Source organism: Chanodichthys erythropterus, chromosome 21, assembly GCF_024489055.1.
Source record: "Chanodichthys erythropterus isolate Z2021 chromosome 21, ASM2448905v1, whole genome shotgun sequence".
NCBI classification, from domain to species: Eukaryota; Metazoa; Chordata; class Actinopteri; order Cypriniformes; family Xenocyprididae; genus Chanodichthys; species Chanodichthys erythropterus.
This window is the reverse complement of record NC_090241.1, coordinates 38219943-38243491: the sequence shown is the minus strand read 5'-3', so window position 1 is coordinate 38243491 and position 23549 is coordinate 38219943. Positions and strand designations below refer to the sequence as shown.

Below are 23549 nucleotides of genomic sequence, written 5' to 3'. Positions count from 1 at the left end.
GGCACTGTTCAGATGTTATGAGGGGGAGGTGTTGCTGTAATTTATAGTAATATTTACAGTATCGTTATCAGTTTGTAGTAGTAAACGATGAGACAAGTTAAATATGGAGTACCGCAAGGCTCAGTACTAGGACCGTTGCTTTTTACTCTGTACATGCTACCATTGAGAGATATCATTAGGAAGCATGGCGTTAGTTTTCATTGTTACGCTGATGATACTCAGCTCTATATTTCTTTGCTGCCCTGACTAAAATCACCAATTCGCTAAATTAAAAGAATGTATAGCTGATTTAAAAAAACTGGATGACCAGTAATTTCCTACTACTAAATTCAGGAAAAACAGAGATTCTAACTTTTGGACCGAAAACTTCTTCACGCAATAATCTAGAATACTGTCTAACACTTGATGGCTGCTCTGATAAGTCTTCGTCGTCAGTTAGGTACCTGGGTGTTCTCTTTGATACCAATCTTTCATTTGAAGGCCATGTTACTAGCATCTGTAAAACTGTATTCTTCCATCTTAAAAATATATCTAAACTACGACATATGCTCTCAATGAAGAATGCAGAACAGTTAGTTCATGCGTTCATAACCTCAAGGCTAGATTACTGTAACGCTCTACTGGGTGGTTGTTCCTCCCACTTGATAAATAAACTACAGCTCGTACAAAATGCAGCAACTAGAGTTCTTACCAGAACTAGGAAGTATGACCATATTAGCCCAGTTCTGTCATCACTGCATTGGCTTCCTGTTAAACACCGTATAGATTTTAAAATCTTGCTAATTACTTACAAAGCACTAAATGGTTTAGCTCCCCAGTACCTAAGCGAGCTCTAAATACATTATAGTCCTTCACGTTTATTGCGATCTCAGAATTCAGGCCATCTGATAATACCTAGAATATCAAAATCAACTGCAGGCAGTAGATCCTTCTCCTATTTGGCACCTAAACTCTGGAACAATCTTCCTAGCATTGTTCGGGAAGCAGACACACTCTGTCAGTTTAAATCTAGACTAAAAACGCATCTCTTTAACCTGGCATACACATAACACATTATCAATTTATATTTTCAAATCCGTTAATGGATTATTAGGCTGCATAAATTAGGTCAGCCGGAACCGGGAACACTTACTATAACACCAGATGTACTCGTTACATCAGAAAAAGAATGGCATCTACGCTAATATTAGTCTTTCTGTTTATCCCGAGGTATATCGTGGTCAACCGGATCTGGGCCGTATCCAGCTGAGACCAAGGACTGGTGCCATGACACGACCACAACGCAGCCCTGAAGTATCAGCAGAGATCGAGTCAACTAGATCATCCATTGTGAAGGCCTCATCACCATGATCGCCAGTAGCACAGTTCCTCAAAAGACCGTCCATACCAGCGTGATGAATATGATCCTCAACTGGATGGAACTGAAATAAATACTTTGCGATCCTATCAGACTTATGATAGGCAACCTGATTCGTAACAAAGCACTGTTCGCCAGAGGAGAACTGGCCTCCCGACTAAGCCTGGTTTCTCCTAAGGTTTTTTTTTTCTTTCTCTCCATTTTAACACCTATTTGCCACTTGTTTGCCACCTGATGTCACCTGATGGAGTTTGGGTTCCTTGCCGCTGTCGCCTTTGGCTTGCTTAGTTGGGGACACTTGACATTTGATATTCAATAGTATTATTGACATTTATTCAACAGTGCTTCTGATCTGCCTGTATTGACACCATTATTTAAGAGCTGCTGTGCTGCCAAATTATGTACCAGTTATCCATGTAAAGCTGCTTTGACACAATCTGCATTGTAAAAAGCGCTATATAAATAAAGGTGACTTGACTTGACATGAGAGCCCAGGTTGCTCTGATAGTGGCCTTCAGCTCTTCTGCATTGTTGGGTCTGGCATATCGCATCTTCCTCTTCACAATACCCCATAGATTTTCTATGGGGTTAAGGTCAGGTGAGTTTGCTGGCCAATTAAGAACAGGGATACCATGGTCCTTAAACCAGGTACTGGAAGCTTTGGCACTGTGTGCAGGTGCCAAGTCCTGTTGGAAAATGAAATCTGCATCTCCATAAAGTTGGTCAGCAGCAGGAAGCATGAAGTGCTCTAAAACTTCCTGGTATGCGGCTGCGTTGACCGTGGACCTCAGAAAACAGTGCACCGATACCAGCAGATGACATGGCACCCCAAACCATCATTGACTGTGGAAACTTTACACTGGACCTCAAGCAACGTGGATTGTGTGCCTCTCCTCTCTTCCTCCAGACTCTGGGACCCTGATTTCCAAAAGAAATGCAAAATTTACTTTCATCAGAGAACATAACTTTGGACCACTCAGCAGCAGTCCATTCCTTTTTGTCTTTAGCCCAGGCAAGACGCTTCTGACGCTGTCTGTTGTTCAAGAGTGGCTTGACGCAATGAATGCGACAACTGAAACCCATGTCTTGCATACATCTGTGCGTAGTGGTTCTTGAAGCACTGACTCCAGCTGCAGTCCACTCTTTGTAAATCTCCCCCACACTATTGAATGGGTTTTGTTTTACAGTCCTCTCCAGGGTGTACACTTTTTTCAACAGGGTGTCAACTTTTCCTTCCCTTCGCCTCTCTATTAATGTGCTTGGACACAGAGCTCTGTGAACAGCCAGCCTCTTTTGAAATGACCTTTTGTATCTTGCCCTCCTTGTGCAAGGTGTCAATGATCGTCTTTTGGACAACTGTCAAGTCAGCAGTCTTCCCCATGATTGTGTAGCCTACAGAACTAAACTGAGAGACCATTTAAAGGCCTTTGCAGGTGTTTTGAGTTAATTAGCTGATTAGAGTGTGGCACCAGGTGTCTTCAATATTGAATCTTTTCACAATATTCTAATTTTCTGAGATACTGAATTTGGGATTTTCCTTAGTTGTCAGTTGTAATCATCAAAATTAAAAGAAATAAATATATCAGTCTGTGGGTAATGAATGAATATAATACACAAGTTTCACTTTTTGAATTAGTGAATTAAATCAACTTGTTGATGATATTCTAATTATATGACCAGCACCTGTATTTTTCTGGATTCTTGACTAGAATGATAAATGGGGGGAAAAAATATTTTAACAATATAAAAGTCTTTACTCTCACTTTTTAGCGATTATTGCATCCTTGCTGAAATGTATTAATTTCTTTCAAAAACAAAATAAAGGTAAACAAGACTGATCCTGAGCTTTTGAACTGTAGTTTTTAAAGAGACAGTAATAATTATAAATATAGTTATATGTTTATCCCTCTGTACCTGTCTGAGCTCTGTATTAGAGCCTCGTCCCATATCCAAAGCCACTTTCACTGGAGTTAAACTGGGATGAAGCTTTAAAACCTGAACATCGCAAAGAAACCCTGGTCAGCTTCTCTGACTTTTTTTACATTAACAATTACATATTAAGCATAATTTAAAAATTAAAATAAAATAAATTAGGGAAACTGTAAGCTTACTCACCGTCCTCTGATGAAGCTTCTGTTTGCTGTCGTTTTTTTTCAGAAGTTGAAATGAGTTAAATAGATAAGCCAGCATTCCTAGATCCATATTTGCACTGACAGAGATGACATGAGGAACTACAGACTTTCTTCCATCTCTGCACTGAAATTTACATCTACATGAAATTTACCCATGTGCATAAAATATATTTTATTAATTTGACAATCTAAACTACACAAACATTATCTAAGTTTGCTTTGCTCTGACCTGTAGTTTGGTGCAAGTTCCTTGGTGAGACTTTAGCAGTTGTGTATCCCCCAGGCTCCACAGTGTCTCCAGGGTCTCTGAGCCCCAGGGGAACTTATAAAGGACTTTAACACCATGAGATGTCCCCTCTTTCAGTTCCTCATCCACCACATTGCACATGCTGAAGTCAGACGGGCCTAAAGCAAACTGCAGTAGGTGTTCAAGAAATTCTATCTCTACACTACACCAATGTTCCTTAAAAATATTTCATATACTTGTAGGGGCTGACCAATATAGTTTTTCATGGCATGGTCAATATGGAGTCACAAATAAAAGATAATATATAACACAGGCACAACTTTACTGCAATGAAATTATTATTATTATCATTACATATTTAATAAAATATAATAAAAAATAATAATTTGAACTTAAAAATAAAAACACATGATTTATACTTTAGTCACACTGTAATCCTAGTATAGCATTTTTTTCACAAATAAAGAAATTGTTTAAAACATATAAAAAAAAAAAAAAATAATAAAAAAAGTAAGTCTATAACCAACAGTGCACTCTGCCAGGTGGTATGTCTGTGCACACAGAAAATCACATTTTCTGACATAAAGACCATATACACTAATATACAGTACACAATGAATACCATTAAAGGTGGTTTTACACATAGTGGCCCCAATTTCCTCAAGAAATTTCCTACTGTTGAAATGCTGGAAAACATATTTTGGTATCCACATGTGTTTATCTTCAGTGTGTAGTTGAATAAAACAACAAAAAAATTAAATAATTTTTTGAATTGTAGTTAAATCCTAAAATGGCCAAGGCAATATTAATGATGGCTTCTAGAACTACTTAAAAAAAAAAAAGAACAATCAAGTGATCTTGTTTATTTGGGGGAATTAACTCTGCAATGTCTCGAAAGTGCCTGCAGTATTAAAAATAATAATAATAATAAATAAATAATAATAAAAAAAAACAAAAAAAAAAAAATCACATATTCAACTACCTGAAAAACGGGGAGATTTCCTAGTTTAGTAGTCAAAATGTCACTGAAATCTCTTTTTGTTATCTATGAAATAAAAAAAAAACTGGGACAATACATTTTTCTTTGTCGTTTTTTTTCATCTTCGGAACACAAATTAAGAGATATTTTGATGAAATCCGAGAGTTTTTTTTATCCTCTAATGAAAGCAACGAAACTACCACATTCAACGTCCAGAAAAGTAGTAAAAACATTGTTAAAAGTAAACATGACTACAGTGGTTCAACCTTAATGTTATGAGGTGACGAAAATACTTTTTGTGTGCAAAAAAACAAAACAAAAATAACGACTTTATTCAACAAGTTTGTCTCTCCCGTCATTCTGCTAAGCTGTTTACGTTTACGCTGTTTACAGAGCTTCTTTGTTTGCGTCCAAATGCCGGCTCAGTATTGGCTGGCTCCTGCGTCAGCATCAAACACATCCTGGTCATGTGAGGAGCATGACGCATACGTGTGATGCTGACACAGGAGCCAGCCAATACTGAGCCACCGTTCACCAATCACTGTCCACACAGCCCCCTCTGTTGGTGAAAAAAAAAAAAAAAAAAAAAAGAAGTATACTTCAGTTTAAGGATACAGTGTCATTACACAAATTTCATCATCAGCATAGTACTGTACTGGGGCCCTAAATGGTTTAAATCACATAGATATGGGAATCCCAATGCGACTCAATGTGGGACCAAATGTGGGTAAATTTGCTGATGCTTATTGTGTTTAAAGAGGAATGTCTGAAGAATAAATAATACTGAAGGTTTGATCATGGCAGATTTAGTCACACAAATAGTACATGTTTGTTTTCAGATCATCTGCACTTCTTTTGCATTTAGGACAAGTATATCCTTTAAAGGGAAAAGCTCTATTTGGGGGATTTAAGCTCTTTGCATCTGGCAACCACAAGCATATCCCACAGAAAAAACACGTTTTCAGGATAAATAATGAGCGGGCCAATATTGTGACGATTATTTGTAATCAATCGAGAGAAGCAGATATTGTTATTGCGATTAAAATATGATTAATTGTGTTGCCCTAACAAAATGGGCTATACATAAAAAATAAAAAAAACACGTAGGTTGTCTTACATAGCTATGCATCAAAAAAAAAACCAAGGCTTCACCACAGAACATGGCCATTATTATTTTCAAACGAAAAAAATGAAACAACATGCTACAGCCAGAACACTCATTGAGAGAGAATCATGGTGAAAAAGCACAGCATCAGCATTGGAAAGTTTTAATTAGGGATGTTCAAAATTGACCCTTGACCTGGAGTTTGATTGACAAGAGATCTAACCAATCAGAACGCCGCATCCACCATTTTGTCAGACAAAGCAGCCAGTAGTTAGAAGATTAACCTCAGTGGAGTTAAACTTGAAAAATTGTGTATATTGACATCTTTCCACATTTGAAACAACATTCTTTCTCATTCATGGTTATTTGATGTTATAAATGGACTAATAGGAAGAGATGATCGGTTTACGAGCCTCTTGAGCTGAGGCACTACAGCAATCTGTCATGACTATGGTCACGACACATTACAGAGCCACAAAACGGTTTTTATTGTTTGAATTTATTTAATAACTACACAGTTTGAAAGCTGCGACTTTTTTAATATTATAAGTAACCTGCTTTGTCTTGTCTGTCGACATGCTGTCAGTGTCCTCTTTGCTCTGCGATGTATTTTTCACTGCGTGTGGTGTGACAGCGCCACGGCTTGTCGGACAAAGCAACAGTAACTAAGGGGGGCAGGTCTTTGCGAAGGGTCAATTGACTGGTTAACTTAACCAAGAATTTTGACCAATTAATACTATCGGTTAGACGTAGGGCTGGGCGATATGGTTGAAAACTGTATCACGATATCAGTGTTTCATATCGGTCAATATTGATAATTATAGATTTTTTATGACCCATTTAAAATAAGTACCAGGAGAAAAATATATTACATTTAAACATTTTTATTTTAAACTTAACCCTCCTCTGATCATAATCCCCTCAGTTAAGACAGAAATGTCAACAACCATTTAAACTCAAATAATTAAAATGAAAACATAAGTGTAAAGTAGGGTGACTGCGTTTTGCGGGACAGTCCCGAAATTAGGAGCTTTGTCCCACGCAAGACTTAAGTAGTGTCCCACATTTCATTTATGTCTGTATTTTTTTTTTTTTTCATCCCTGAAATTACAATACCACAATAAGAAATATAAGTAGTAATTACCCTGGATGGAATGACAAAAAATGATTAATTACTTTGACCTTTGACATATGAACTTGACCTCTCCCCTCCCCCACAGGACCACCCAAATATTATCCCATCCCCCCATAGTTGACCTCTGTATGGACTCCATGACCCTGGGGTTATGGAATTTAAATGGCGATTGACCTTTGACATGGGTTTTGAATATGTCCATTGATTCTCAGCATTTTTAAATATCTATGGTGTTGACTTGCGGGTCATTTGTAGGGTGGATGATGGATGATTTTTGAACTTTGATGCCATATTAGAAGTCCTGATGGTGATTTAGGAACTTTCATGGTCACGCACGTGCTGAACAGATGTGTGACAGCATACGTATTCTGTCACATGCTCTAATCTTCCTGTGTAAGCAACAAAAATAAGATTGTAATGAAGAAACAGCCGGATCGAAATAACAAAAGAATAAAAATGGTATATTTTATAAAATACAATACACACACACGCACGCGTCCAAAAGATTATAATGTACTGAAGAATAAAAACAGTTACTAAATTTACTGAGACTGATTATTATTCATATAAAAACTTCAAAGATGTCTGAATGGGTTAACAAATGCTTTTAGTTTGAAATATAAATTTTAAAAATGTGTTCATATTAGTAAAGGAATATTTAGTTTAACAATGTTAATAGAAAAAAGGGAATTTGAACATGTTCAGTCATGTTCATGTATACATGGCCGTTTTCATTTTTATATTTTCAAAAATATAATTTAGTATAATTTTTTTTTGTTACTCATTTTTTATTTTGAATTTTCTTCAGATCTCCTTTTACAACAATTACTTGCACACAGAAACAATATCTTTTACAGGGGATCATAACATTCACGCATCTTTACATGTATGATCAATTCCACAGAAAATATGTCCAAAAATACAAAGAAAAAAAGAAATAAGAAAATCATTAACAGTATTTAAAGCAAACAATTTGAACAAAATAAACATCAACTTAAAACAAAACATGGGTTGTATTCAAGTTCCCCTGGCAAATATAACCAGTTAGTTCTAATGGTCCTCCATCACCGTCATTAATGGTGCCCATCTTTCAATAAAAAGTTCCCTTTGTAATCTCAATGAATAAGTAATTTTTTCCATAGTGTAAATATTTCTCAAAATTGTTAGCCACTCAGCTTGGTTTGGTGGTTCATTTTTAAGCCACTTTTTTGTAATGGCTTTCTTTGCTGCTATCAGTAGTATCTGTAATAAATACATCTTTTTCCTACTGTGTATCACTACTGGTTTAATCCCTAGGATTGCTATCAGAGGGTCTTTTATCAGATCAACATTCAAAACTTTATTAATATATGTAAAAATGGATTTCCAAAAGTTATCCAACAAAGGGCATTCCCAAAAAATATGTGAGTGAGTAGCCATTGTCTCTCCACACCCCCTCCAACACTGACTTGATTGATTTGGATTCATTTTAGCCATAACTTGTGGTGTTCTGAAAAATCTGTTATTTATTTTCCATTGAAATTCCTTCCACAAGTTGGCATTAGTAACTTTATGAGCCTGAGTACATACCTCCAACCAAACTTCTTCACTTATTTCAAGCCGTAGCTCCCTAGTCCACTTGTCTTTCACATAGAATGAATTGTCTTTTGTCATTGAAGCAATGATCTTATAAACATTGGTTATTGGTTTCCTCATATGTTCTCCACCCTGAATTTTTAATAAATACCGTTCTAAAAGGGAGGGCTCTATTAATCTGTTCCAGTTTGGGTGTTTTAGTATGTAACTCCTTAATTGTAGGTACCTGAAAAAATCTGTTCTTAGTAGTTTAAACTCTATTCTCAGTTGTTCAAATGATTTGAAGTTATTATTACTAAATAATTGGTGTACATAATGAAGGTTCAAAAGTTTCCAGTTTTTGAATCCTGTATCAAGTCTCAATGGAAGAAAATCTCGAATATAAGTAATTGAACTCAAAACAGAGAAATTGCCTGTTAGCTTAAACATTTGTTGTATTTCCTTCCAAGCTATACATGTTGTGTTCGACCATTCTCCCAAAAGTTCTCTGGTGGATTTAAGCCTATTAAAGGGGATCACTGACAAAGGCATATCAGGACTGTAACTTTTTTCTATATTGAGCCATCTTGTGCTTGTATCATCTGATAGCCACACTATCATTGCACGTAATTGTGACGCTAACCAGTAATGTTTCAAGTTGGGTAGTCCTAGACCCCTTTAGTTTTTGCCAATTGTAAGACTTTATATCTAACTCTGGGTCTCCTACCCTGCCATATAAATCTTGAGATGAGACGATCTAAAAGACTAAAAGTAGATTTAGGCGGAGAGATTGGTAGAGTTTGAAATAGAAAAAGGAGCCTTGGGAGAACATTCATCCTAACAGCCTCCACCCTGCCTATTAAAGTAAGGGGAAGTGTATTCCAGCGATTCAAATCGTGCTTAATTTTATCTATTAATTTAATATAATTACTTTGATATAAACTAAGATCAGAGGGTATATTTATTCCCAAATATTTAATACCCTCCTTGGGCCATCTAAATGAGAAAGCAGATTTCATCTGTGGGGAGATTAAATTGTTCATGGGGAGTGCTTCTGTCTTAGTCACATTTATTTTGTAACCTGAGTAAAATCCAAAGGTCTCAGTACATTTCATTAAATTTGGAACAGACTTTGTGGGATCTGAGATATACACAATTACATCGTCTGCGTATAGCGACAGCCTGTGTTCCTCTCCACTCACTTCAATACCACTAATATCTGTACTATCTCGTATTAGCTGTGCAAGGGGCTCTATACTAAGGGCAAAAAGAAGAGGCGAAAGAGGATCCCCCTGTCTGCAACCCCTCCCCAACAGAAATTTTTGTGAGAAACACCCATTTACCCTTACTGTCGCTTTTGGAGATGAGCATAACAGTTGGACCCATTTAACAAATCCAGGACCCAAACCAAATTTCCTCAAAACACTAAAAAGGAAAGGCCAGGAGACACGGTCGAATGCTTTTTCTGCATCCAAAGCTAATGCCATACATGGCACTGGTTTAGACTTGGCATAGGACATAACATTCAGTAGCCGACGAATGTTATCAGACAGCTGGCGACCAGTAATAAAGCCTGTCTGGTCCGGATGCACTAGAGTCGTTATAACTGTTTTAAGTCTTTTTTCCAGTATAGAGGTCAATATTTTGCAGTCCGAGTTTTGAAGCGCTATGGGTCTATATGAACTGCACTCTGTAGGGTCCTTTCCCTCCTTATGAATAACCGAAATTATTGTCTCTTTCCAATTTGGTGGGAATTCCCCCCTTTCAAATGCATAAGCATATGCTTTCTCTAAAATAGGGCTTATATCATCTACAAAGGCCTTATAAAATTCGTTACAGTATCCATCCGAGCCCGGACTTTTGCCGTTTTTTAACCCCTTGATTGTTTCTACAATTTCTTCTCTCATAATGGGTCGATCAATAGCTTGTGAGTCTTCTTCTGATAGCTTTGGCAGATTTATGTTTTCTAAGTAGGCATCAATTTTTCCAAATTCTGTACATGTGTCTGTATTTGAGTACAGTTTCTTATAAAAAGTGGCAAAAGCTCCCGATATCTCATCTGGCTTATACAGAAAGGGCTTATCTGAGTTGTTATGTTTAATTTTCTGTACAACTGTTAGACTCATCTGTTTTTTTAGTTGGAATGCTAATAATTTACTTGCTCTACTCCCATGTTCATAATAGCGCTGTTTTAAAAATCTTAAATTTCTCTCAGTATTATTTGTGAGCAAGTCTCCCAAAGCTCTCCTGGCTTCCTTAAGCTGAGTTAGATCCTTTGTAGATAGTTGACTTTTATGTCTCTGTTCTAACTGTTTAATTTGTTCTTCAAGTTCTTTACGTTTGGCTTCTCTAAGTCTCGTCTTAGCTGATGCAAATGAAATTATCTTTCCCCTCAAAACTACCTTAGCCGCCTCCCACAAGGTCACTGGTGATGTCTCACTCGTGTCATTAAAATGAAGGTATTGGTCCAATTCCGCCTTTATATGATCTTTAAATGCATTATCGTTTAGAAGTGAGACATTTAGACGCCATAAACTTGGGTTATAACCCCTACCCAAATCCCAAATCAAACTAACTGGGGCATGGTCACTTAAAGTTATGTTATGTATTTTACAATCTAGGACTCTGTAAGACTCATTTTTAGCAACAAAGAAATAATCAATCCTGGAATATGAGGAGTGTGGGTTTGAATAGAATGTGTAGTCCCGATCTCTTGGGTGAATATGTCTCCATGCATCAATCATACCCAGATCCTCCACCATTTGTTTTAAAATCCTATTGGTCCCTGAAAGCCTGGCAAATGATGGTGGGTTTTTATCCATCCTATTTGACAAAATGCAATTAAAATCACCTCCAATCAAAATGATTCCTTTAGCTTTTTCTATAATCATTTCACAAATTTTCTTAAAAAAATTAGGATTGCTTTCATTTGGAGCGTAGATGTTCAGCATAGAGACATTCACACCACAGATGGATCCATTTACCAAAATAAATCTCCCCTCTTTATCAGTAGTTTCTGAGTGTAAACAAAACTGCAGTGAGCTGTGCAACAATATTGCCACTCCACGCCTTCTCCCTGAACCATGAGATGAAAAATACACTTGGCTGGCCCATGACCTTTTAAGTTTCATGTGTTCAGAATCTGATAGGTGGCTTTCTTGTATAAAGGCTATAGTACAGTTAAGATGTTTAAGCTCATTGAGAATTTTTTTCCTTTTTATGGGGTTATGTAAGCCCTTAACATTATAGCTAATTACTCTTATGCTATCCATTAACGCTTACGTATGCAAACCATTTATCGCACATTGCGGTTCTTTTATGTTCTTGGGGCTCATTGTTATACATATCCCATGTTGTAAAATAAAACATTAACACGAACACTGTAACTATATACATGATAACATTTTGCGTCCAGGCTTCCAATTTATTCACCCATAAACATACAAGTCTTCCTTGCAGTAACATTAACAAAACCATATAAAGCACTTGAGTCGGCCGTGAAAGAAAAAGTTTTGCAAGGAAGTGAAGGATTATCCAGAACCTCCATAAAGGAGACTGGGCCTTGACTGCAAGCTCGTTATTGCAGTCCCGCAGTAAATCTGTGTCCCCTCCGACCATCACAGATGTCCTGCGTTTATGTCTCCCACTCTCATCGCCACAGTTTTTAAAATAAAGTGAGAAAAAAAAAAAAATAAAAAATAGTAATAATAATAATAAAAAAAAAGATCCTTTATCCGCCACTGAAGAGGATTTAGTGCTATTGCCTTTACGCCCATAAAGTCATCCAACAATTTAGAAACCAATGAAAACTGCTTATGAAAACAGCAAGTAGTGGCTTACCTCCCTAATATAGTCACGCAGCAAGTTATTGTTACGGAAGAGCAGGGAGGGAAGCGAGCAGCAAAAAAAGGCCTTGAAAGAAATGTCACCATAGCTTTATCATGCGTCTCCTCCCAGACCACTAATGAACTGATAGACTGCAGCAGGCGTGTTGAAAGTGTATGTGCGTCCCCCATGGGTCACAAGCAACTTGGCTGGAAAAAGTATCCTGTGTTTGTCAACTCCCTTCTCCCTTAACTTCTGCCGCACCTCATAGAATTCTCGCTGTTGTTTATATACTTCAGCCGATAAATCCGGGTGGAACCTGATGCTGTTATTCTTGTAGATCAACTGGCCTTTTGCTCTTGATGCTCTCCATACACGCTCCTTTGTCTCGATAGTTTAGAAACTTCACAATGAAGGTTCGCGGGGTGGAGGCGGGGGCGCTCGTCGATCCGGTAATGCGGTGAGCTCTCTCCAATACCACCGGCGGCTGCACATTTAGATTTTCGGTAAACCAGTTTTCCATAAAAGCGCAAGAATCCGCCCCTCCTCCTTCTCTGGTATGCCCACGATTCTCATGTTATTGCGAAGGCTTCTGTTTTCCAGATCATCTGCCTTCGTTTCCAAAAACTTCACCTTTCTTTCCAACGCACTGACTTTTGTCTGCAGGCCGCTAATTGAATCCTCCGCCGAGGATACCCGCTCTTCAGCCTGTGTGATGCGCCCGTTGCACTCATGTATGTTCGCCTGAACATCCTTAATAGCCGTTAACACACCACTAATTTCTGCATGAAAGTCATGTTTGAGGGATTTGATGGCTTGCATAATATCAGCGCTGGTTACCTCGTTCACCTGCGCGCTGTCTGTGACCACCGACATGGCGTCTCCTTCACTATGTTCGGGTTCTGAGACACTGTCCTCACTAATTTGAAAGTCCAGAGAGTTAAGCGATTTCTTATATTTACTCTTTGATACTCCCCTGGGCATGTTTAACTTACAATGACATTAGGTTGACTTTAAGTAGCTTTAGAATAGGAGTTAGGCGTTTTTGCAGCGAAAATCTTAAGTTCGGCGACGGAGCGGGGAGAAATGCTGCCGTTCAGCTCGACGCCATAACCGGAAGCCTAATTTAGTATAATTTTAAAAGGTGTTTTGCAAATGGGGGATACATTTTGGTAAGTAAAAAAAAAAATTAAAAACATTTTGCTTTTAGTTTATACTGAAATCTAAAAATCTCTCACTGACTCTCACACACACACACACACACACACACACACACACACACACACACACACACACACACACACACACACACACACACACACACACACACACACACTTTTCAAAAGTGAAAAACATTCTGTTCTTTGAATGAAGATGGTAATAAATAAAAGTATAACAATGTTAATAATAACAAACAGTTATCACTGTAAAACTTCTTCGACACAATCTGCATTATAAAAAGCACTATATACAGTAAGTAAAGGTGACTTGACTAAATTTAGTGACACCAATTATTATAGTTTTATAATAAAATAAAATTAAATGAAAATTCAAATAAATGAAAATAAAAATCTTACAGTTTTCAGTGAGCAGGGAAAAGTGTTCCTTCTTGATGTCCTTAACACTAAATGGTTTTCTCATTGTCTCTCCAAGTGACTTGCAACAAAGCATGATAGTGTCAGTGACAGAGGGGGAGAGCAATGGTCAGTGGGGGGTGGATGAAACAATATTTTGTTCAAGCTAACTTTTATTTTCAAAGCATAAATATAGAAGTTTAAATTACATCTTTTAAAATTAAACAACTGTTCAAATTAAATCATTTTAGTTTTTTAAATTACATTTTTATAAAGTCTTAATAAATCAAACATTTGACATTTTATTATCATGGTATGAGTAAAAATATATGGGTCTCGCAAACCATCTCTCACATTGTGTAACATTTTCAATAATTCAATATGAAAATCACCCAGCATTTTCAGAGAGAAACAATGATTTCATTCAGACCCTGTGATGCCTCAGGTTAGTTCTATAAAAGTCACTTGTCTCTTTCAATATCGGATGATTCTAAATATAAATAATATCAAATATGTTGCTAAAAATTAATAAATAATAATTAATAATTAACAATTGAACAATTGAAATATAGGCTAAATTAATAAATACATAAAAAAAAAAAATAAAAAAAAAACTTACATTTTCAGAGAGCCAAAGTAGGTCATTTTGCAATGAAAATAAATGAGTAAAAATAAAACAAAAATCATTAATAAAATAAAATAATTCATAAAACACCCCCAGATCCTCCCAGGAACAAACTCCAGTGTGAATGAGAGATGGGAGGGTGGAGTCAGGCAGATGAGTCTGTCACAGTGTGTGTTAAGACCGCTAACTCTATTCCTGAGTGAATGTTTTGCACTTAATTCATTCTTAAAAGTTTTAAAATAGTCTTTTTAAATTAAAATATTGTTTAAATTAAATATTTAAAGATTTAATAATCAAATATTGTTCTTAAAAGTCTACAGTATCGGGATAACATCCGATGCCAATGGTAGAAATTATTTGCTTAAATTTAACCTAAAGTATACTTTTTATTAAACAACATCTGTACATATTCATCTTAGATCTTATTTCTCAAAGATTCAATCAGAAGGGTTAGGGTTAAATTTTTGAGGAAACAGCTTGTTAAAAACAGAGTGTTAACTAGAAATATTTAATTTGAATTGAATTAAAAAATACAAACATGAAAGTATCTGTGTGCAGATGCAACTTGCACGTCCCTGTACAAATGAGGACTCAACTTTGCTCTTATTTAGCTTAAGTTGCATCTTTAAAAAGATCAATATGCATTTTCAGAGAGGGATCCTCAACAATCATTAATGATGGCCTCAGGATATAGGCTGATGAGGTGATTTACAGATCAGTCACTTCTCTGTGCTGAGCCTGTATGGTACCACCCCTTGAGCATCCTTTGGGGAGAGATGACACTAGCAGGACACATGCCCCTTGACCCCCAACAATTTGCATGGGTGTTAAACACCCTACAAGTAGTCATTTATTTCAACTGTGTTATTTACAAAACAGCATTTTTCAATCGAGTGAATCTACACATCTGAGGTCTTTCAGAGACATGACTTCAGGATCAGTGGGTCTCTTGAGAATATTTAATTGTGCTTAAAAACCAAAGATCAGGCCAAATCCCCTACATGACAATGTCCACATCAGACTCTGTACTTGAAAATATCTTTGCTGTTAAATATGTTTATACCTCCTCTTCGATCAATATTATTTACTTTTCTTATTTCTATAAAGTTTCAATTCATAGTAAATATACAGTAAAACGATTATAAAACAAAACAATAATGTTGACAAATATTTTTACTGCAATGTTTTTAACAAATAGGGATTACAAACAGTTCCTCACACAATGAAACCATTAAGGATAGCCAAAGGCTCATGACAATGACACATTACTATGTAAGATATGTACGATAGTTTTACTAATAGTTAAAAAAAAAAAAAAAAGATAATATTGTTTTAAAGTTTAAATAAAAAGTTAAAAGCAAGCATATCTTCATGTGTTCTGACACAATTTTTACTTTATAAAATTTGCGGTTGTTATTTCTAGGCTCATGATACTTTTATTGGCCTGATAAATATAAAGTTGTAACGTCTGGACCAATCAGCCACACAATTATTCATTGTATTTAATGAATTACCCATAAACTCACTCTCCCTATCAAAGTTCTCTGAACTCATCCCCCTAAAACTGTAACCAGCATCCCAATGTTGCTAGCACACAGGCCAACCTAGGTGTCCTGTTACAGTTATATGGTACTTTTATGATCCAGAAGAATTCTGGAGAGACTAGTGACTCATTCTTCCTGAGAAGGACAAATAAACTCTCTTAATCCTATGTATTCTCTATATAACCACTTGGGAAATGTATAAACATGTATCCAAGTTTCCCATCTCATGACTTTCCTTTTATAGGCTTTATTCTATGTATTAATTCTCTCCTTTGAACTATTTTGGTATTAATGTTCCATAGTTGCAAATGTATAGTTAACTGAGATTATATTGGCAGCATGATTGGTATCTACGGACTCCAACTTTCATTTCCTATTTGGTAATTTATGTCACATGTTACTAACTCTGTGACACATTAGTATTATAAGAATCTAGAAGGTTATTCTCTCATTCATCCAATCCAGTGTCTTATGCTTATATCTTGCTACAGAACAAAGACTCGTAAAACTTCCCTCTGAAAGGGGAACTCCTTATTGGCTCAGACACCTCAAGAGGGTGTGACATCTTCACCCCTTATATTCACTGATCACAAGGAACCCCCTCTCTTCCTGCTCTTCCTCCTCTTCTTCTCTTTTACTGATGAATGCTGACGTCAAGATGATGCTTTAAGAAGCTAGAAGCTTCTAAGGAACCCCAAGCTTGTGCCAGGCCTCGGCCTAGACCTTCCATTCACCAAAGATCCTCTGAATCCAGCCGGTTCTCTTTCGTCAAGAAAATATCAGCAAAGATTCAACAGGAGCCTCCACAAATTGCATCAGGACAGTTTTAATTCAACTTGGAGAGACATGCAAGTATCAAACTTAGTCTCATTATCGGATACATTGAGTATCCTTACCCCTTTTAAAGAAGGGCCTGTTAAAACTAAACTGATGGTTTGCTCAAGGCTGTTGATCTGCTGAATGTCCAACAATGCTGTAACTTCTTGCTTCCTGTACTCTGCTTTCTCTCTCTCTCTTGGTAAACTGTATGCATGTATGTGTGTGAATGTTAGAGTAGTTTAAGTGTTTAGTCTAGTTAATAAAGTCTTGTTCATGTCACACGTAAGGTTGTCCGTGTTTTGCGCTCATGTACGGGAGTCCCTATTCATGTCGGTCCTGACTACAGGCTTTTAGTAGAATAAGATTGTTATTTCCTATAACCTGGAAATGAACATTTCTTAGTTAATAAACAATTAACACTGTGTGTTCATTGAACAACAGGTTAATTGATTGTAATATTAATTTTATTACATTAAGTTAATTTTATTGACTGATTAAAATATTAATAATTAATTATAACTAGTTATGATTAATTATTCATATTTATTTTGAGCTAATTTGCTACAAATGGTGGAGAATGCAGGCATGAATAAACAAAGATTATGAGCTTAAACCACTGTCAATTTAAAAGTGTGCATTTGATAATTCCAGTCAGAATATGTCAGACGATGCGCATTTTGGTCACTAATTGCTGGCTTGTTAGATGCTGATAAAGTGATGGCTTGAATTGACATCTCTACTGTAACTGAAAGAGTCTACTCTTGACACATTTTAGCATATGTTCAAATGGTATCAGTGTAAAGTTAATCTGATTTTAGCGAAGAAATCCTAATCTCAGTATTAGAGCGTAAGCCTGTGTTGACGAAGGAATCTCAGCTCAGCGGCATGTAAACTGTACCAGAATTGATTATTCTGCTTTGGTTGGAGAAATACCAATTGCAGTATTGCTTAACCTGTTTCTGATGAATGAATCTCAGTACAGTGTTATATAAATGTAGATTTGGGTAATGCTCCCCTGTTATAGTTAAGATTGATGTCATTCATCTAAACTTTGCCTGCACCTACAAGCATAGCTATCTTTTGACCAAAACTGTGTTTCACTCGCTGAAAGGAATATCAGTATTCATGCACAAGACGGACTTAACTATATATGCTTAAACAAGCTTTGACTTACAGCAAACTGTGTAATTACCCTTTAAACAAGTACAAGACGTTGTTTAAAGTAGAGAGAAGAGTTTACATGAGTAAAATTTGCAAATGCCAAAACATATTTGCATTTTACTGAATGTAATATCAAGTTTTTGAAAATCTGAAAGTATAAGCGTCACATTTTAACTCTATACGTAACTTGTTTGAAATGAGCAGACAGTCTCAATAAACTGTTTGAATTGCCCAAATGTGCATTGGTTCCCATGACAACGACTTGTCACAGGAAGTGCTAACTCATCACCCTGTGATGCCATATTGTAAACAAACCAGGCTAGGTGGCTAAGCTAACCTCACCTAGCAGCCCTGCACCTCAGGCTAAGCTAACTAATAGCTTCTACAGTTAGTGGTTAGCATCATTTACGTGAAGCCTTTAACTATAGCTTGTGTGTATGCAGTGTGAACTGATCTAAACCAATTTCCCTTAACCACATTCCTGGTTTTCTGATTTCTTTCTTTCCTTACCTTTAATTCTTCTCAGCTAATTTCACCTGCACTTAGGTGCATTTCTCCCTGAACACTGTTCAGCTAAATCTGCAGTTACTAGGGTGATTAAATCTAAATTTAATTACATGTAAACTGTTTAACTAAAGAAGAATTCTAGGATTTATTGAGATATTTCAATAACACGTTGACTAAACTTCTGGGAGGGACACACACATGGTGTGGTCCTGAACACGCTGCAGCTGTGACCAACTATAGAGTGATTTCCAAAGCTAATCTAATTGTTAATCACTAGTGCTATTGACTATTCCCAATTCCAGGTCATTCTGCTGTTTTAATCACTTCTTTAAATATTTTATTGATTTTAATTATAATAGCAGTCAGCTATTTGTTTTTACTAGTATTTCTTTCATCTATGTGATTTATTTACATTTTCCTGTTTAGTCTTGTGTGGTTTAATTTCCCAATATAACCACAAGCAACTAGACATACTCTCCTTCTTGATTTTGTTTATTTACAACAGTTGCTTCAATTTTATGAGCCAGTTACAAAGGAATCCGAATGATTGCTATGGCATAATTTTGAGCACCACTAATAAGCACAATCTAATAGGAAAGCTCTCCTCTTCCTCTCTCTTTCTCTTTTCCATTTGTTCGGAGGTCAAGCCTGTTGTGAGCCATCAGTAAGAAATACTAAGAAATAATCTGACCACAAGAACCATCTTAAGTCATTTATTAAAGCTAGCTGTATTTTATACACCTGGCTGCTCACTGTGCCTTTAGCCCTAAATTCTGTTTGATCTTGCAGTAGTCTCTTGCCCTTACTCTCACCACAAGCGTGCCTAAATGTTGCAGATGCTCAGCCTAACTGCCCAGATGGCAGACCAAAAGGACTGGCTATGTGTCGTGAGGAACACCCTCCTAACCAGTGCTGCTGAGCAATTATGGCACCAGAGCCAAAAGCAACTGGACAAAGATGGAAGAGAAGTAAAGGCAGATGACTCAAACCAGAGGTGTGATCACAATGATCTGACTGAAGTCAACTTTTTCTTGGCCCACATCCTCGCTGTTTTGAAACAGGAGGTGGACAACCTCAAACTCCAGATCACAGAGACTCACAAGGAGCTGATGCATGCTAAAAGCCACATAGACCAGCTAGAGATGGAGGCTCGGGACAGACACAAGGACCTGACAGAATAGAGACACAGAAGAAAAGAGAACTGAGACTCTCTTACCAGCAGCAAACAGAACCACTGCAGGAGAAACGTCTCACTTCACCGCATGGAGTCAGCAGAAGAACCTCCCCCAGCCAAGCACAGAGGTACAGAGGGGGAGGCCAAAGCCTTCTGCTTGACACCTTATCAGCCATTTTCCTGAAATCCTCTGCAGCTGCAGAAGGAGAAGGATTAATTCAGACAGACCCAGGTACCAGACCTACCACAGGGAGAAGCCAGGGATGGGAGCATCCTCTCCCTGCAGACACAGCAGGATCTCCAACAGCAGGCAGCCCAAGGACGACTGGACACGCCTGCATCGGACCTGCAGGAGCTTCTAACGCTAGTAAGATAGCTCCTTGAACAGTTCTTACCTGAGGAGTACTCAGCAGTACAAGCTTCTGACCACTCACACAACACCAGCTCAGAGACCTGAGCTTGTCTACTGTCTACATCAACCGCAATGGAACGACCACCACTCCAGGAGACACATACAACCAGAGCCCATCACAGCCTTCCAGCCTTGTGTGCCAGTGGTGTGTCTGATCTTTCTACACCTTCAACGTCGCTCGCTGGTGTCCATAGAAAGAACAACAACGACCGAAAGGGGGGATGTAACGTCTGGACCAATCAGCCACACAATTATTCATTGTATTTAATGAATTACCCATAAACTCACTCTCCCTATCAAAGTTCTCTGAACTCATCCCCCTAAAACTGTAACCAGCATCCCAATGTTGCTAGCACACAGGCCAACCTAGGTGTCCTGTTACAGTTATATGGTACTTTTATGATCCAGAAGAATTCTGGAGAGACTAGTGACTCATTCTTCCTGAGAAGGACAAATAAACTCTCTTAATCCTATGTATTCTCTATATAACCACTTGGGAAATGTATAAACATGTATCCAAGTTTCCCATCTCATGACTTTCCTTTTATAGGCTTTATTCTATGTATTAATTCTCTCTTTTGAACTATTTTGGTATTAATGTTCCATAGTTGCAAATGTATAGTTAACTGAGATCACATTGGCAGCATGCTTGGTATCTACGGACTCCAACTTTCATTTCCTATTTGGTAATTTATGTCACATGTTACTAACTCTGTGACACATTAGTATTATAAGAATCTAGAAGGTTATTCTCTCATTCATCCAATCCAGTGTCTTATGCTAATATCTTGCTACAGAACAAAGACTCGTAAAACTTCCCTCTGAAAGGGGAACTCCTTATTGGCTCAGACACCTCAAGAGGGTGTGACATCTTCACCCCTTATATTCACTGATCACAAGGAACCCCCTCTCTTCCTGCTCTTCCTCCTCTTCTTCTCTTTTACTGATGAATGCTGACGTCAAGATGATGCTTTAAGAAGCTAGAAGCTTCTAAGGAACCCCAAGCTTGTGCCAGGCCTCGGCCTAGACCTTCCATTCACCAAAGATCCTCTGAATCCAGCCGGTTCTCTTTCGTCAAGAAAATATCAGCAAAGATTCAACGGGAGCCTCCACAAATTGCATCAGGACAGTTTTAATTCAACTTGGAGAGACATGCAAGTATCAAACTTAGTCTCATTATCGGATACATTGAGTATCCTTACCCCTTTTAAAGAAGGGCCTGTTAAAACTAAACTGATGGTTTGCTCAAGGCTGTTGATCTGCTGAATGTCCAACAATGCTGTAACTTCTTGCTTCCTGTACTCTGCTTTCTCTCTCTCTCTTGGTAAACTGTATGCATGTATGTGTGTGAATGTTAGAGTAGTTTAAGTGTTTAGTCTAGTTAATAAAGTCTTGTTCATGTCACACGTAAGGTTGTCCGTGTTTTGCGCTCATGTACGGGAGTCCCTATTCATGTCGGTCCTGACTACAGGCTTTTAGTAGAATAAGATTGTTATTTCCCATAACCTGGAAATGAACATTTCTTAGTTAATAAACAATTAACACTGTGTGTTCATTGAACAACAGGTTAATTGATTGTAATATGAATTTTATTACATTAAGTTAATTTTATTGACTGATTAAAATATTAATAATTAATTATAACTAGTTATGATTAATTATTCATATTTATTTTGAGCTAATTTGCTACAAAGTTAATCCATGATGAAACAAGAGAATCACTCTTCCAAATACGTTTGATACAATATTTTAAGAAAAAGGGGTGATTTTAAAATACAACTAAACCAGACTATTTTTTTCTTTTGACATGCATTTAGGCAAAAATTATTTTCCCCAGTGGTGTTGGAAAAGGACTTATTTTTTAAAGGTTCAGACATGATAATCATGCGATACAAGCATTCGGATGAAGCTTCATATTAAACAAAAAAAGAATATGGCATTTTCACTTGTATTCAACACGTATTTTTCACCATGTATTATACCAGTGGTTCCCAAACCTGTCCTGGAGTACCCCCAGCCCTGCACATTTTGTATGTTTCCCTCATTTATCACACTTGATTCAACTCATGTGCTCATTAGTAGAGACAGAAAGACATGAAATGGGTGTGTCAGAAACAGGGAGAGATACAAAATGTGCAGGGCTGGGGGTACTTCAGGACAGGTTTGGGAACCACTGTATTATACAATATCTGCACACCATTTTCTGAAAAGGTTTTAGTAATGCTTTAGATCAGAATCTAGATTTTAGCAACCAACATGACAATAAATAGTTGTACCAGTGTACAAGGGTGTCTAAACTGTTTATAACAATTTGAATATTGAATATAGTTTACTGAATATAGCTTATTATTGAATATAGCTTACTGACATTGCCTATACGCCTAAAGATAAAAGCCAAACATTTTCTATGTAGAAATTATGCAAAGACACAAATCAATGAGAATATTTTATACAGTAATGATATTTTCAGAAATTCAAAGGGCTCGGTTAAAAAGAAAATAAATTGATAGATCTTGTAGTGCAATTATCCATCTCTTCTATGGGGGTTTGCGTGAAGCATTGACACGAAAAGTAAATCTGGTTGTTTGCGCTTGAAACGATTACGACTGAGACATATCTAACCATTGCACTGAAAGCTATGATTTCATCCAGTTTGAGATGGGTAAACAAAGTTACACACTGTAGTAAAGTTATTGATACATCTCAAACAACATCTTTGTACAATTTTGTACAAATTGAGTGAACACAATAAATTAGCACATCAAAATTCAAGAGGCCTAGTAACTAAGAAAGCAGCGACATTATGTAAGAAAAGTGTCATACTGCATGCAGAAGTCCACTCTTGATTTATTGTGATAGGCATTTTTACCCCCTTCACTGGTCTTAGTCGCATTATAAAGACTATCAAGATCACTTGTAGCATTTTATTCGTCGGTCTGTATATGTATATTTAGCCGAATACTCCTCTCAGGTTGCTGTCAGTGTAAGTTTTTTTCAAATCATGTGATGAACACAGACCATTCATTTAAGCATCTTTTTAGATGTATGACTGAACTTTTGACAAAACCAGTTCTGTTTAATGAATCATTTCTTTCAACACCCCAGCCTAACATTAAAGAATACGTGCAAATATTATAGTACAGATTTTTGTTAGAGTCTATGCCACGCTGTTGTAATGCAAGCTCATTTGAGAACTATAGCATTGCATACCCTTGTAAAGAAGAAATTCAAACAATCATTATACAGGTATTATACAATTTACCATGCGTGTACGACATATAAGACACATTTAGCTATAATGTAAACATAATACAGAAAACCTCTCTTCTGATCTACTGCAAAAGATTGTAAATGCCATTTTTTTCCACTATCAGTCTATCACCCTGCTTACAATTTTTG

At 36.9% G+C, this 23549-nt stretch overlaps 1 protein-coding gene across 1 annotated transcript in view; it reads right to left on the bottom strand.

Annotated features, from left to right (window-relative positions):
• Positions 1 to 23549, bottom strand: part of polg2 (polymerase (DNA directed), gamma 2, accessory subunit) — a 61781-nt gene that overhangs the window by 2466 nt on the left and 35766 nt on the right. The window contains exons 4-6 of the mRNA XM_067373667.1: positions 3719 to 3904; positions 3473 to 3613; positions 3272 to 3352 (exon numbers count right to left, since the gene is read on the bottom strand). Coding sequence (XP_067229768.1) covers positions 3272 to 3352; positions 3473 to 3613; positions 3719 to 3904 — 408 coding nt within the window. The remainder of the gene's footprint in view (positions 1 to 3271; positions 3353 to 3472; positions 3614 to 3718; positions 3905 to 23549) is intronic.